Raw genomic sequence first — 15,356 nt, forward strand, 5'->3', positions numbered from 1 at the left:
CAGATTTTCATTTAAAATCCACAGAGGATAAAAATAGCCAGAAAACATTGTTCTTAAAAGTCATCTTTTTCCCAGGCTGAGCAAAGAGATTTCTCTGGCTGTCAATTCCTTCTTCCCCAAACCTTTCCACTCACATCTCCCTCCTCCCCCCCAAAGCCAGACACGATGCACTTTTCCATCCATCTCACATATGTTTGCATGCAAAAATTATCCGGAGCACAAGAGAGGTGGTTTACTCTGGGGGCACAGCCATGTGAGTACCGGATCTGGCAGCAGAAGGCTGGGTCTCAAATCTTAGCTCTGGTAATTACTACCTGTGTGATTTAGGGCAAATAACTTCCCATCTTCGAGAATTGGGACTGGATCATAAGACCATAAATCTAGATCTGGAAGGCTTCTCAACGCGATCTATATTAACCCCTCATTTACAGAAGAGGAAACTAAGACTCAAGAAAGATAAGTAATTTGCCTCCGAGGCCATACAGAGATGGAATTTGAACTTGGGTTTTTTCAATATTGTTCCATAATATCTAAAATCCCTTTCAGCTCTAAGTCTTTGATGTTATGAGTCCAAGATCAAGTCTGATATGGGATCATGAGTGGGCACGTGAGCTCACATGCACAGAAGAAATAGAGGCAAGATGGTAGCAGAAAGGAACTGACCTGGGAGGCAGAAAAAACCAGGTTCAAATCTCATCTTAGATTGTTTGCCAGCTGTATAAACATGACACATGTTGACAGATTTGATGCAAGTCATTTAAGTTCTTCCATTTGCTGGTAACAGAATAAGAGCTAGTTTAAATAGCTCTTTAAAGTTTGCAAAACACTTTACAAACATTATCTCATTTTATTTATAACAAATTTTGTCTTTTACAAATATTTCATTTTCTCCATCCATATAGTAGACTGGTTTTAGCCAACTTCATCTGCATGTTGTTTTAGGAACAGGAAATAAAAGATATCCCTTCATGATTAGGAGACAGCTACTTCCCTCTGATTGTAAATAGATATTGTGAGCCTAAGGCTTCTTCAGGAATTGGCCAGAATGTGAAGTCTCAACAGATAAGAGATTACTCCAAAAGAAGAATTCACTCAGTAATTGGGGCTGTAGCCTTTCTTAGACAATTCTCCTACTGGGACCAAATCTATCAACTGGTACTTCCCAAAAGGAATGCATTTCCCCAAGGAGACATAATTATGGTGTTTAGGCTTCCTCCCCCTCTATTAACCTATAATGCCACTGAATTATACAGTAGTGTTAATAGTAAGAGCAGCATAGCTAATTTTTAAAATAAAATTTTTATTGATATATTTTGTTTTTACATCACGTGAGTCTCTCTGTGAATGTCTCCTTTCCCATCCAGCGAGTCACCTCTTATAACAATTATACATGCATACATACATATATACTATATATATACACTACATATAAGTGTATATATATATATATATATATATATATACACACACACATACACATTATATGTACGCAACTCTAGACCCCAAGTGCTAATTTCATAAAGAAACTCTTCTTTCTGTTTATTCTGTGGTAAAGGGATTGACCTGTGATTGCATCCATGTGGGAAATTCTCTTGTGTAGAGACTCCTGGCACTACTGCAGATCAGAACTTATCTCTAATTTATAGTTTGAGAGACCTGTTTGTGAGCCTGAGAGGTTGAACTGTGTGACCAGAATTTAGAAGCTGGGATTTGTCAGAGGAAGGACCTGAACTCAAATCCTCCTGGTTCCAAGGATTATCCTTTATCTTCTGTGGTATACTGTGTCTTGTCAAGACTGTAGCCTAAGAGAAAGAGCCTTGGATTTGAAGGCAGCACTAATTACTCATGTGTTTTTGACTAGGTACTTACTCTTTTCTGGACCTTAATTCTCTCATTTGCAAAATGATTTAGTTGGTATTAGGTGATTTCTAAGATCCCTAACAAGTGAGTCATCCATCTTCCTGAGTTTAAATATATAACTGTGTCCCTGAACAAGTCACTTTACCCTGTGTGCCTCAGTTTCCTCATCTGCAAAATGAGCTGGAGAAGGAACTAGCAAACCATTATCCCTGTCAGGAAAATTCCAAATTGAGTCATGAAGAGTTGAAAACAACTGGATAACAACAAAACTATCCCTGACTTCAACGGACCACTTCATGCTACCTCTACTTAAACTATTGCCTCTACCTCATCATCACAAATAACTGGTCTCTACCCCTTAGTTCCTTAGCTCTGATAGGTCAGTTTTCATCTGGCCTTGTTGAAACTCTCTGTCAGACTTCAGAGTCTATAATCTCTTTCTGAAAATCCCTTTTCCTATTAATTGAAATTCTAGCCATCTTTCGAGATCTGGCCCAGAAACGATGTTTAATCATGAATTCCTCCTAACCACTCCAGCAAAAGTGATGTCATCTTCCTCTTTATTTCTGTAATACTTATTGGCACTATTTACCTGATACTTACATACTCCCTGATATCATATGTACGACCCTTGGCTTTGTATATCAGAAATCATTACGAAAATGGAAATTACTCATAATATCCTGAGCATAATAATTACCTGGAAAATATTGGAATGAAGGAAAGACTTTGGCAACTTAGGAGGAGAAGTTCACAATGGGTACAGAAAAGCTAAAGGAAAAACGTGGAGTCCACTTTTTAGTTATTTCACCATTCTCGCTAATTCTCAAGTTTCTGAAAGCATTGAGATATAATCCCATCCAACCCAACAAACATTTAGAAAAAAATTTTCTATGTAATAAATATCCCACAAAAGAGAACATTTCCATATAAAATAGACAAAAAAAAGATAATTACATGAATCTTGATTATGTACAATTTTGCTTTAAAATATGTACAATAAAGTCAGTTACTTTCAAAATTGTCTTATTCTAAGCATTTATTAAGCATCTATGTATAATCTGAGATAGTTTGGATTAGTGAAATGCCAGTAAGACTTGATGAGCTCCATTAGAGACACGTTGGTGATAACTACAGAACATCCAGATAGAGATGTCCAATTGATGATTTGGAGGTATAGCTCAAAAGGACCAGGATTGGAAATACATGGCTTGTGGTCATCTGTACCAAGATGACAAATGAAGGTCATGGAAGTGGAAGTAAAAGGTCATGAGCTCATCAAGAAAGAAAACATATAGGGGAGAAGAGGACCTAGGACAGAGCTTTGGAGAGCATCCAAGCGTCAGGGATCTGAGAGGACATGAAAATAACAGGAAAGTTAGCAATGTGCAAAGATAAAAGACAAGTGCATGAGCCAGAACACCCAAGAAACCAACTCCATTAAGACTTTTCAGTGAATTGCTCAGGAGAGTATGACAGCAACATTTCCCCACGCCTATTTTCCTAAGACAAGATACCATTTCCAATTGTGTGTTCTCAGTGACATTGGTATTAATTATCATCATCATAGCAAGATAGCTAAGGTGTGGAGTTTTCTGAAGGATTTAGGCTCCTTCCACAAATCTATTGCTTTTTTTGAGCATCTTAGGCTTTGCTGAGACACAGCCTGCTGTTCCATCTCCAGAAAAGGATGAGGTAAGAAGTTCCTAGTGTCCCTCAGGCATGGATATTCACCATATGTGCTTAGTTTGGAGGGAAGAAATGTGGGGTGTCTATTGTGCAAACCTCCAGAGGATAACAGGAAAGGCCTGCTGATGGAATTTACAAACTCTAACATCCTGTAAGGGGTCTCTTCATTAGTGCTTCAGGAGAGGTGAAAGTAGAATATCAGAACCTCCTGGCTTTGAATTTCATTTCAAACTTAAAAATTATGGCACCTGTGCCAACTACAACCTGTATGATTTATCTGAGAGATGTTCAATTTTGTTTCACTTGAGGGATTGAACTCTCTAAAGCAAGATTTTTCATGGACCAACCATGTTTTCCCAATCAAGTTCAACTGGATTTTTACTGAGCAGAATTTTTCATCATATCTGACTCTTCATGATTCTGGTAGGGGTTTTCCTAGCAAAAATACCAGAATGGCTTGCCATTTTCTTTTCCAGGTTACTTTATAGATGAAGAAACTGAGGTAACATTAAGTGACTTGCTTGAGGTAACAAAGCTAGTAAGTGTCTGATGAACTCAGAAAGATGAGTCTTCCTGACGCCAAGTCCAGCGCTCTATGCACCATGACACCTGGATGCCCCCTAAGAAAGCACGACAGTTTCCAACAAAATAGCACATTTCTACAATGTCTTACCCATGCAATACAACATGATTTTTGAAGGGGTGGCTCATTTTACCCAAAATGAACTCTCCTTTAGGAAAAAAAATGAGTATAGAAATATTTTTAAGATACAGTATCAAAGATGAATAAGTAATAAACATCCTGAAAACTCTGGTCACCACAAAATTTCTGAAAAACCAAATAACTGTTTTGCCATTGATTTCCATTATAAAATCAGTCACATTTTCCAGAGAAAACAATTGATAAGGGGACTGAGTTGAAAATATTTGGAAAGAAAGGGATGAAGTCAGGACTCAGTTTCTTGGTACGTAGGGACAGCCATGGGTAGTGGAAAGAACCCTGGATTTTAAGTCAGAAAACCAGGCTTCAAGTCCTGTGAGACTTTGGATAAACGGCATAAGCTCTCTGGGCCTCAGTCTGGCCATCATCTGCAAAATGCTTCCTCATTTGAAGGAGCCATGAGGTTCCTTCCATTTTCCAATTGATTATCTAGTAAACCCCAATGAGCCATGCAGAGGTTGGCAGTTGTGGCTGTCATGATTACTAATCACTTGCCATCCTTCCTAAGTGAAGATAATGCAGCTGACCCTCATTATTAAGCACAGGGTTGGATTGTCCCAGAATAACTGCTCATCTAACTACCCCTTCTAACACTTGGCACATGCCATTAAGAAAGCTGGCCACAATGAGGGTGCCCTCTGTGGCCATGGAACAAGCATGGCCACATCAACTGACATTGATGGTAACCAAATCCTTAGTCTGGTTCTTATTCATTCTCCAAAGTTACCAACTAAACTAATAAGTCAACTGAATAAGCACCTGTTATATGCAACGTCCTGAGGGCACAGGAAAAAACATGAACAAGACTGGCCCTCAAGGAATGTATGGAGGCAATTGGGTAGCATAATGTGAGGTCTAGATGACTTAAGTCTGAATCTTGCCTCAGACACTTAGAAGTATGACCCTGGGCAGGTGACTTAACCACAGCCTGCCTCAATTTTGCCATCTGCAAAATGGAATAATAGTTCACACTTCTCAAGGATTATTGTGAGGATCAAATGAGCATATGTAAAGTGCTTTGCACATTAAACTTTGACATAAATGCTAGTTTATTTATTTTTGCTGAGGCAATTGGGGTTAAGTGTCTTGCCTAGGGTCACACAGCTAGGAAATATTAAGTGTATAAGAGCAGATTTGAACTCAGGTCTTCCTGACTGGTGCTCTATCCACTGCACCATCTAGCTGCCTCAAATGCTAGTTATTTTTTAAAAAATCATTTATTTAGAGTTTAGTTTTCCCCCAATTACATGGGGGGAAAACAATTTTTATCATTAGTCTTTAAAATTAGGTTCCAAATTCTCTCTCTCCTAGCCTCCCCAGCTCTCTCACTGAGAAGGCAAGCAATTTGATAATAGGTTATATCTGTGTAGTCATGCAAAATAAATTTTCCTATCAGTCACGTTGTAAAGGAAAACAGACTAAACAAAACCCACAAGAAAAATAAAGAAAGTTCAAAAGTATGCTTCAATTTATAGTCAGACACCATTTCTTTCTTTGGGGATGGATAAGAGTTTTTCATTGTAAGTCTTTTAGAGTTGTCTTGGATCACCATGTTGCTGAGATTAGTCATCGTCTTCCATTGATCTTCTATCCCCCAAGAAGCTCCGTAGTTGCTGACAGGGACAGTTCCTGTGTTTAGGAATTTAGTTTTCTTCAATTATTCAATCAGTATTTCTTAAACACCTACAATCTGTCAGGCATTGAATCCTGAGCCATAAATAGTATTTTCCTGTCAAGTCCTGCATTTTGGACAGCATTCAATGCTTCTGGACATTTAAGCAAATGGATCCTTCTGGAAAGAAAAGTCAGAATATTTTACTATCCTGAAATTATTTTCATTATTAATCAGACCAGTCTTCTTCATGCAGGAAGAATGACAGTTGGAGGGCTTGATTTGGGATCAGAAGCACTGGGAGGCAAATGATATGTACTTTGTGACCCTGCTTAGACTTTCTGAGCCTCAGGTCCTTAACTGTAGAAAGGAGAAGTTGGGCCAGATGATCTTTAAGCCCTCTCCCAGATTTCATCCATGATCCAAAGAAGATGGCAAATTGAGCCCTATTTAGGAAGCATAGCAAAAGAGAATTGACCACCTTTCTCCTATTTGCTAAAATAAGCTGTTTTCCAACCTGGGAAAGTGGGTGAAGGGCTAATTACAAATCTGTAAAAATGATTTTAAGTAATTTGATTGCAAGTATAATTTTTATAATCCAGAATTATAATTGAAGGGTAGAAACAGCTCTTTATCATTAAGGTGGAGGGCTCAGCTGCTCCTAGCTTCTCTTAAGTGTTGGGAACTCCCAAGTCCCATCACCTGTGCTTCTGCTTCTGGGTAATTACCACTGACCTCAATCACAAGCACCACTCGGAGTGCCCTGCTATCCCTCATATCCGTTCTGTTCTTCTGCATCTATCTGTACTTAATTCTTTCTGGCACAGCCAGTCCCAAGCAGATGGGGCGATAAATCCAGCACAAACTCCTCCCCACAAGCTCCATGTTCCTTCCTATCCAAGACGAGTACTGGCGTGTAAAAACAGCCAGTGCGTGTGTCAAGTGAGGGGAGGATATCAGAAGGATCTCTGGGATTCTCTTTTTTAATTTTTAATTTTAAACCACACATCCTGCTGAGTCAGGTCACTTCTCTGGTGTTAGTCACTTTTTGGTGAAACTCGGAAGAGGAAAATAAATGTAGCATCTCCTTCCTAAAGTAATGTAATCTGGGCTGTGATAAGAGATGACCACAGAAGAGAGACCAGAATGACCCGTTAAAACTGGTGATTGTAAAAAAAATAATCTGGAGACAGACCTCTAAGATGAGGAGTATACACTGATTAGGCTGAAACCATAGGTAACCCAATCTCACACACACTTGATACCGTGTCCTTCCGCAGTTTGTTCCCCTAGATTAGGGATGTGCTGGAACCACTCAGGAAAATGATTCTATTTTCATTGTGAGCATTTACACTTCAAAATCCTCGAGCACCACAAATCAGACTTTGTTTTTGCTGTCTAATCCTAAAAGAGCGTTAATAATACAGATTAAAGTTAAGAGTGTTCCGAATACACCCGCCTCCACAGCTATTCCAAGTTCTCCAGCATATCCCTGCCTGGAATAGACATAGATCCCGCTCTGCTTCTTTGTCAGCAGAGTGACTCTGAGTCACTTCCATTCTCTGAGCTTCACTTTCCTCGTCCTTCAAAAGACTGGACTATGTATTTTTAATTTCCTATCTTTATATTTGCACTGAGCAGTGTCAGCTCCTGGAATACACTTACTTCTCACATCCTCAGCTTAAACTACCATCTCTAAGTAGTCTCTTTCTCTATTCCCAACTTGTCACTTTTTTGGCCTTCCTAAAACTTTCTGGTATTTCCCTCTCTTTTTTACATATTGTGCCTTCAGTAGACTATAAGCTCCTTGATAGCTAAGGACTTTTTTTCTTTCTGGTCTTTTTATCTTTAGTATCTAGCACAGACCTTTTAACACGCACATGCTTAGTATTTATTGAATTGAACTAAATTGTTGTCCCCATTGACCAATATATTCCAATCATTTTACGTGTATCTCCACTCTCCCCACAGAATGAAAGCTCATTGAGGGTAGGAACCATTCCCCCTCTCTACCCCCCCCCCCCACATATTGCGTTTGTGCCTCCATTAGTAGTGGTGGTCAGGGCCATAGTAGTAGTACCAGCAGCAGCATAGCAACTTATTTCATCGGTATCACAAACTTCTAATGAAGAATTCTATCCATCAATGCACACTGGCACTTCCTCTACTGAGACACTGGGAGGTTACAAATAGGTTGCCCAGGGTCATATAGTTCTAGAGATGGCCCTTGAATTAATTTCTTCCTGATTCTGGAGCCAACTTTCTTTCTCATTAGGACCAGATAACTGTCTACTCTGTATATAACAGGCTTTTAATAAATTTTTGTTGGTTTAGAGGGGATATCAATACCCCCAAAATCTGAGTGCAACCTAGGGGGAAATGGAGAAAATCAGAGGAAATATATAAGAAATGCACCTCTCCACGCCTTTGACTTTTTATAACAACTCTAACCTCTTCCTCTTGAGCTACCAAGATAGTCTAATCAAACTTAAGTTTATTTATTTATTTTAGTAACTGTGATATGTAAAGCACTATGAACGATAGTAATTCCTGTTTAACAGTGGTTTAAAGCAAATGTATCAAACACATGGCATTCCTTAGTGCAGCAGGAATCAGATTAAACTGTAATTGGGAAATATCTAACAAATAAAATAAAAATGCAACAAAACAATGCTAATAGGTTTCCCCTCAACAGGGATCTTCACGTATGGTTTAGTAACTCTTCTGTTTGTGTTTTGATATCACTCACACACTTTGTAAATGTCATTGGATTGGATTATATAGCCCTTGGAAATTACAAAGTGCTTTAAACCCATCATTTAATTCAGTTCTCCCAACGATCCGGTGAGGTAGCTGTCAGGGTTATCATCAATCTCATTTTTTAGGTCGAATAAAAGGGAGGCTCACAGCATTTGTGACGTATCAGGCCATAAGGAGGGGTGTCAGATCACAAGTCCAGGTGTGGGAATGGCAAGTAATTCTTTTCCCACTAGAAGGCTATTGGCTATTCTAAATGTTCTGTACCCATAAAACATTCATTAATGCAAAAGAGAACAAGGAGAAAAGTTACATATTGATCAGTTATGTTTAATCGTCAGTTTAATGATTTAAATAAGACTTTATTTGGCTGGAAGTATTTACCTTGATTGTGCACACCTGACCTAGTTTCTTTTCAGTTTATTGAAAGATTACGCCTCTTCCATGATAATGGATGACATCATAGCAAATGTCTAATGGGGCAGGAAGCAACAGTCACCATTTAAAGCTGCTTACTTTATGAAGAAACCAAATTCTCTTCCTCTTTTTTTCCCCTCTCTATCTCTATTCCAGGAATCGTGGTTCCTCAGAAATCATTTCTCGTCATTATTAACTGGCTAACAGATGTTTCTAAAGCTACTAGGGTAAGGATATGTTGATGGAATGGCCTCCTGAGTTTTTTTTAATCCTAATATAAATCCGAATTGTAGGGCCCCACTTCCCAGCCTCTTTTATGAAGAGTAAAATAAAACCAACACAGAGAGTAGTGGGATACAGGAAAAGTTCAGCCTTAGCAAGGAGACTAATTACCAGTAAAGACAGTAAAATTACAACCTCCAACTAGGGGAAATTGCTTTCATTTTCTAATTTGATTTACCAAAGGCAGACCCTGAAAGTAAGGAGGAGGAAGATGGGGTGAATTCCTGGCAAACCTTAAAACTGTCAAGATTTAAGGGAAGTTGTCCGGGATCTGAATTCGAGGAACTTGGGTTCAGGCCTCGCTTTGTTCTTGATTTCTGGGACTAGGGACCTCAGTTTCCTCTTCTGGGAAGGGAGAGATTGCACTAGAGAGCAGTGTCTTCCAGCTCTAAATCTCTGTTGCTATTTGGTGGGTTTTTCCAACAACATTTTTCTAGTCCTTGGAGCAGGAGATAAGAGCTGTAGGACAAATTAGGAATCGGGAGATCCACCACTTCTCTCCCCCGCTCACTAGTTCAATTCTCTTCCTGCCCTTCGGGCTTCTCCAAGCCTTTCTACAGCGTTCACGACTTTCTTTTTCCTTCTTCCAGTGTTCGGAGAGAAACTTACTCCTCGCCGCTCCCACAGCGGGACGGGGCGGGCGTGGAACCCTCGCCCCCGTTGGGCAGGCGTGGGTACTTCCTGAGCCTCGGGGACGGAGAGAAGGCCAGGTATCAGGAACTGGCCACCCCCAGCAAAGAGACCGGCGCGAACGGAAGAGCTCCGCTGGGAGGTAAAGGCTCCAGGTGTGCAGGGAGCCCGGGGCGCCTCCTCTCTCCAGCCCCCGGCCGGGCTCTGGGAGGCGCAATCCCTCTCCCTCCTCCTCCCCCAGGCCCAGGTTCTCCCAGCTCCCATCCAGCTCCGAGCCGCTCCCGAGCGCACTTACCTGTCCAGCGCCCAACCTGCGCCGCCGCGCCTAGTTGCAGCAGCCCCGCCAGCAGCAGCGGCAGCGGCAGCGGCCCCGCCGCCCAGCCGCGGCTACGGCCGCCCATGATTCCTGCTCGCCCTCCTCCTCATCCGGGGGCACGAGGATCTCCGGCCACTGTTCCCGCGGTCCCCAGAGGCTGCCCCAGGAGCCCGAGGCTGGCGGCGGAGGCGCCTCCACTGCGCGGCTGCGCTGCGCTCAGCCAGACCTCACCTGCGGGCTGGAGCGGGCCCGGCTCGGCGCCCCGCCCTGCAGTACCCAGCTGTGTACCTCCTCCCTCCTCCCTCCTCCCCCTGGTCCGGCCCGCCCAGTCGGCAAAGCTCTCGGTTCCTGCCTCACCTTTCTTATTCCTGCCTTTCCTTTCCCTTCCTCCCCATCAGTCCAGGTGCCCTCCCACCAGTCCAGGTGCCCTCCCCCCAGTGAATTCTTTCCCCTTTCTTAGTCTAATCCAGTTGCTGCCTCTCTAGAGAGGCTTCCATGATCCCCCAGGTCTGAAACAGCCTCCTCCTCCCTTAAGCCTCATACGGCACTTTGTTCTCACCTCCCTCATGCACCTGTGTACACGTACACACACACACACACACACACACTGTACTGGAAAGGGCTCTAGAGTGAGAAGCTGGCTCGAATCTCAGTTCTCCCGTCACATCCATGACCCTCAGTTTCCTCATTCGTAAAATGAGTATTGTACATTGAAAAGTAAACTGAGAGCGGCTAATTGGTGCAGTGGCTAGAGCACCAGCCCTGAAGTCAGGAGGACCTAAATTCAAGCCTGACCTCAGACACTTAACACTAGCTGTATGACTCTGGGCAAATCACTTAACCCCAATTGCCCCAGCAAAAAACAAAACAAAAAAAACCCCCAAAGTATACTGGTTCTGCAGTAGGAAGATGTTAGTTCAGATCCTACTTCTGAAGGATTTATAACCAGGGAGACTCTGGACAGGTAGTTTAACTACAATGTTCTCCTCTGTAAAAAGAGGGGTTTGGATTAAGGTCTTTAAGGTCCTTTCAGGCTCCCAAATGAGGAGTGTATAAGTAACTTTCCTCTTTATATTCTGAAATCCACTCTTTTATCTTAATTAATGCTTTATATTTTTCAAATATATACATAGATAATTTGCAACATTCATCCTTACAAAATCTTGTGTTCTAAATTTTTTCCCTCCCTCCCCCCACCTCCTCCTCTAGATGGCAAGTAATCCAATATATATGTTAAATATGTGAGATTCCTCTATACATATTTCCATAGATATCATGCTGCACAAGACAGATCAGATCAAATAGAAAAAAAAGAAAAAGAAAACAAAATGAAGCAAACAACAAAAAAAGTAAAAATACAATGTTGTGGTCCACATTCAGTTCCCATAATCCTCTCTTTGGGAACAGGTGTCTCTCTCCATCATAAGTCTATTGAAATTGGCCTGAATCATCTCATTGTTGAAAAGAGCCTTCAGAACTGATCATCATATAATCTTATTACCATGTATAATGATCTCCTGGTTCTGCTCATTTCACTCAGCATCAATTCCTGTAAGTCTCTCCAAGCCTCTCTGAAATCATCCTGCTGATCATTTCTTATATGAACCACAACTTACTCAGCCATTCTCCAACTGATGGTCATCCACTCAGTTTCCAGTCTCTTGCCACTACAAAAAGAACTGCCACAAAAATTTTTGCACATGTGGGTTCCTTTCCCTTCTTTATGATCTCTTGAGGATATAAGCCCAGTAGAAATCCTGCTGGATCAAAGGGGATGCACAAACTGATCATCTTTAGCTGCCAGTCTTATCTCCCCACTGTAAACTTCATTGAGCAAAGGACCAGCTCATTTTTAAACTTAGTATCTTCTTCAAGCTTTTCCCAGGGCTCTCTGAACACTATGAATTGAATGAATGAATGGGAAAACATTTATTAAGCACTCAGTTTTCAAGAAGCTCACATTCCATGGAGTAGCCAAGATGGACAGGAGGGTTCATCCTTAAGTGAAATGAAAGGCCCCCGTTCAGTGACAAAGCAGATGGCATCTTGTCTTCCTTAGGGTCATTTTCATCTCTAAGAGCCATCTCCATTTCAGATGTTGAACTATATTTGATGGTGTCAAGGACTTAGGCACTGAGAACTGTCAGACTACATTTAAAATTCTGTTAACAGAAGAAACAGGGTACTATCCAAAGTCATGGAGTGAAGCAAGGAAAATGACAGCCCTGCTGTAATGAGCCTTTGAAAGACAGTATTTTGGCTTATGGAATTTAGAATCGGCACACAGAGCACTGAGGCATAACATTATTTTGTACTTATAAATTTTACTGGAGTAGGAGGAGTTGAGCTGCTCAAAAACTGGCTCTGAACAAGAAGAAAATTTAATCAGCTTATGTATAATGCTTACTTTGGGGTTAGAAACTTTCTTGTAGTCAAGAGGATATGGGAATGGATCTCCTGAAACAATACACACACATACACACATGTTGATACAGGTCATTGGCTCAAGTATAAAACTAAGGAATTGTGCTGAGTCTTTTCATTTGTGGTTGGCTCACTTTCACAGGAGAATTAGCTCCATGGTCTTGATGGAGTTGGCGCTGAGCCCAGAGCAGATGCAGAAGAGGTCTAGTGTTCTTTCTACTGTCATCTGAACAGATGGTTCCCGTCAGAGGACAGGTAATTGAATTTACTATGTTCAGTCAGAACCGAGCACCTTTCTCTCCTCTGCTTCTTCTCTCTCCCAGGTTTTGGATTCCCAGAGTTATCTGGTAGCTCAGTATAGAGTGGCTGGTGATGTGACATGTTTTTTAATGATACACAGAGATCCAATAGAGTTAATGATGTAGCAAGACTCTGGACTCGCTCTTCCCAAATGAGGCTCGCTACATCTCCCCCTCACGCTTCTAGAGACATCTCCAAGGGCAGTGGATTAGTTTTCTTTAATGTTATTAAATTGAACCCCCATTCTAGGGTATCCCCCCACATTGTTAGCCACCAGTTATTAGTATCAGATTCTCACTTAATCAAATTGATACTAATTAGCTTTTAAAAAGGAATATTTGCTGCGAAGATATATATCTATATAGAGAGATAAATAGCATTATTAAATACTTCTATGTCCCAAGAAGTAGAAATATTTCTGAGTCCCATGTAAAACATCTGGGATACAAATATAAGCAAGTATGACACTGCTTACTGTTAAGGATCTTATATTCTAGTGGAGAAAGATTAGGGAGCTTGAAAGTGGGGAGATTCCTCCTTACCTAGGATCATAGTCTCCTTTGGTTCCTGGGAGAATAGGCTCAAACGTAAAGTAATTTCTACATTGCACTGGTTCCAAAAAGTTTTTTCTTTTTCTGAAAATTTTATTTTCATTTTCAATTACAAATTCTCTCTTTACTACTTTTCATTCCTCGCCTTTCCATTGAGATGATGAGAAATATGGTAGTCATTATATATATAAAGTAATACAAAACCTATATGTACATTAGCCATGTTCTGAAAAAAAATTCTTCAACCAGCATTTTGAGTTGACTAGTTCTCGATCTGGGGTTAATATTTTTTATCATGAAGCTTTTGGAGTTTTGGTAGAGGATCAGAGTTACCAATTCTTTCACTGTTTATTTTTTCAATATTATTATTGTTGTTTCTCCTTCACCCTCAAAAAGAACCATAGCATCAGGGAGATGTTGCTATCACATGCAAGTGAATTGGATTTAAGTGAGGGTGGGCTTCTCCAAGTCTCTAGTCTCACTTTCTCCTCCAGAGTTATCTGGGTTCAGAGCTAAGATATAGATCGAGATGATTGGAAATGGCTCTAATATTGCTATAATTGTATTCATTGTTCTAAGTTCTACTCTACTTTGCATCAATTCATTTAAGTCTTCCTGGGGTTTTCTAAAGCTAACCCCTTCATCATTTCTCATATGTAATTTGTTCAGCTATTCCCCAATCAATGGGCATTCCCCCATTTTCCAAATTTTTGACACCCCAAAAAGAGCTGCTATAAATATCTTTGTGCATATCATTCTTTCTAACTTTCTTTAATCTCTTGGGATGTAGACATCATAGCAGTATTGCTAGGTTAAAAGGTGTCAACAGTTTTATAACCTTTTGGGCATAATTCCAAATTGCTCTCCAGAATGGTTAGACTAGTTCATAGCTGAATATTCTGCCAACTTGTTGTACCCTCAGAAGAAACTTGGGGAATATAGAGTGTCCCCAAAGCTTTTATATATACATATATGTATATACACATCCAGATGTAGATATACACATGTATATGTGTGTCTATATAAAATCCTTGGGGACATTCTATATTTCTATCTGTTTTATCTATCTAGGATTATGTTATTTATTGTTTATCTGTATTATCTATTATATCTATCTATATTATCTCTATAGAGAATAGAACTAGATATAAAGGTAAATGATATATATTTATTATATAGAGAAAGTCTATTTTTATTTACCATTTTATAATAGTTTTAAGCTACTATAGCCTAAAACTGCATTAAGATCTTTGGGAACATCATATATTTTAAAGGTAATATATTGCATGGACATGAAGATGGATTTGAAGCCAGAGGAACTGCTGTGGATTGCCTATGTGATCTTGGATGAGTCACTTCTCTCTGAGCCTTCTTTCTTCATCATCTTTCCTGGAATGGGGCCCAACCATTTCCAAACCGTGCCTCTGGCCTTGTGGCCTTTGCTCTCCTTTCCTTCCCCACCACCCTCTCCCTTGAGGCTGTCAGGTCCCTGTCTTGTTGGCTTGTATTTCTATCCTCAGAGCTCAGCACACGGCTGTTGTTGGAGTCCTGTCTGATTCTAAGTGACCCAGTGAACTGTAGTTTTCTCCAGTGTGCTAAGGCAAATCGAGGTAAAGTGACTGGCCCCCAGCCTGGTGCTTATCCACTGAGCCAAATAGCTGCCTCCAGATTGTATGTAGTAAGCACTTAATAAATGCTTATTCATTCATATTAAAAAGGGGGACTGGATGAGAAGCCCTCCCTCTGAGGGCTTCCAACTCTGATGGAGGAGCAAAATTGTGTGCTCTTTAGCATCCA

The 15,356-nt window shown here is 40.6% G+C and overlaps 1 protein-coding gene across 1 annotated transcript in view; it reads right to left on the reverse strand.

Moving 5' to 3' along the window:
* The window catches only part of CDCP1 (CUB domain containing protein 1), a 69,114-nt gene extending 58,431 nt beyond the window's left edge, over positions 1-10,683 (reverse strand). Inside the window, exon 1 of the mRNA XM_012551316.3 lies at positions 10,264-10,683. Within this exon, the coding sequence (XP_012406770.2) occupies positions 10,264-10,369 (106 nt within the window). The 5' untranslated portion in view covers positions 10,370-10,683. The remainder of the gene's footprint in view (positions 1-10,263) is intronic.
* Between the last annotated feature and the right edge of the window lie 4,673 nt (positions 10,684-15,356).

This window comes from Sarcophilus harrisii, chromosome 5 (assembly GCF_902635505.1).
Source record: "Sarcophilus harrisii chromosome 5, mSarHar1.11, whole genome shotgun sequence".
Taxonomy (NCBI): Eukaryota; Metazoa; Chordata; class Mammalia; order Dasyuromorphia; family Dasyuridae; genus Sarcophilus; species Sarcophilus harrisii.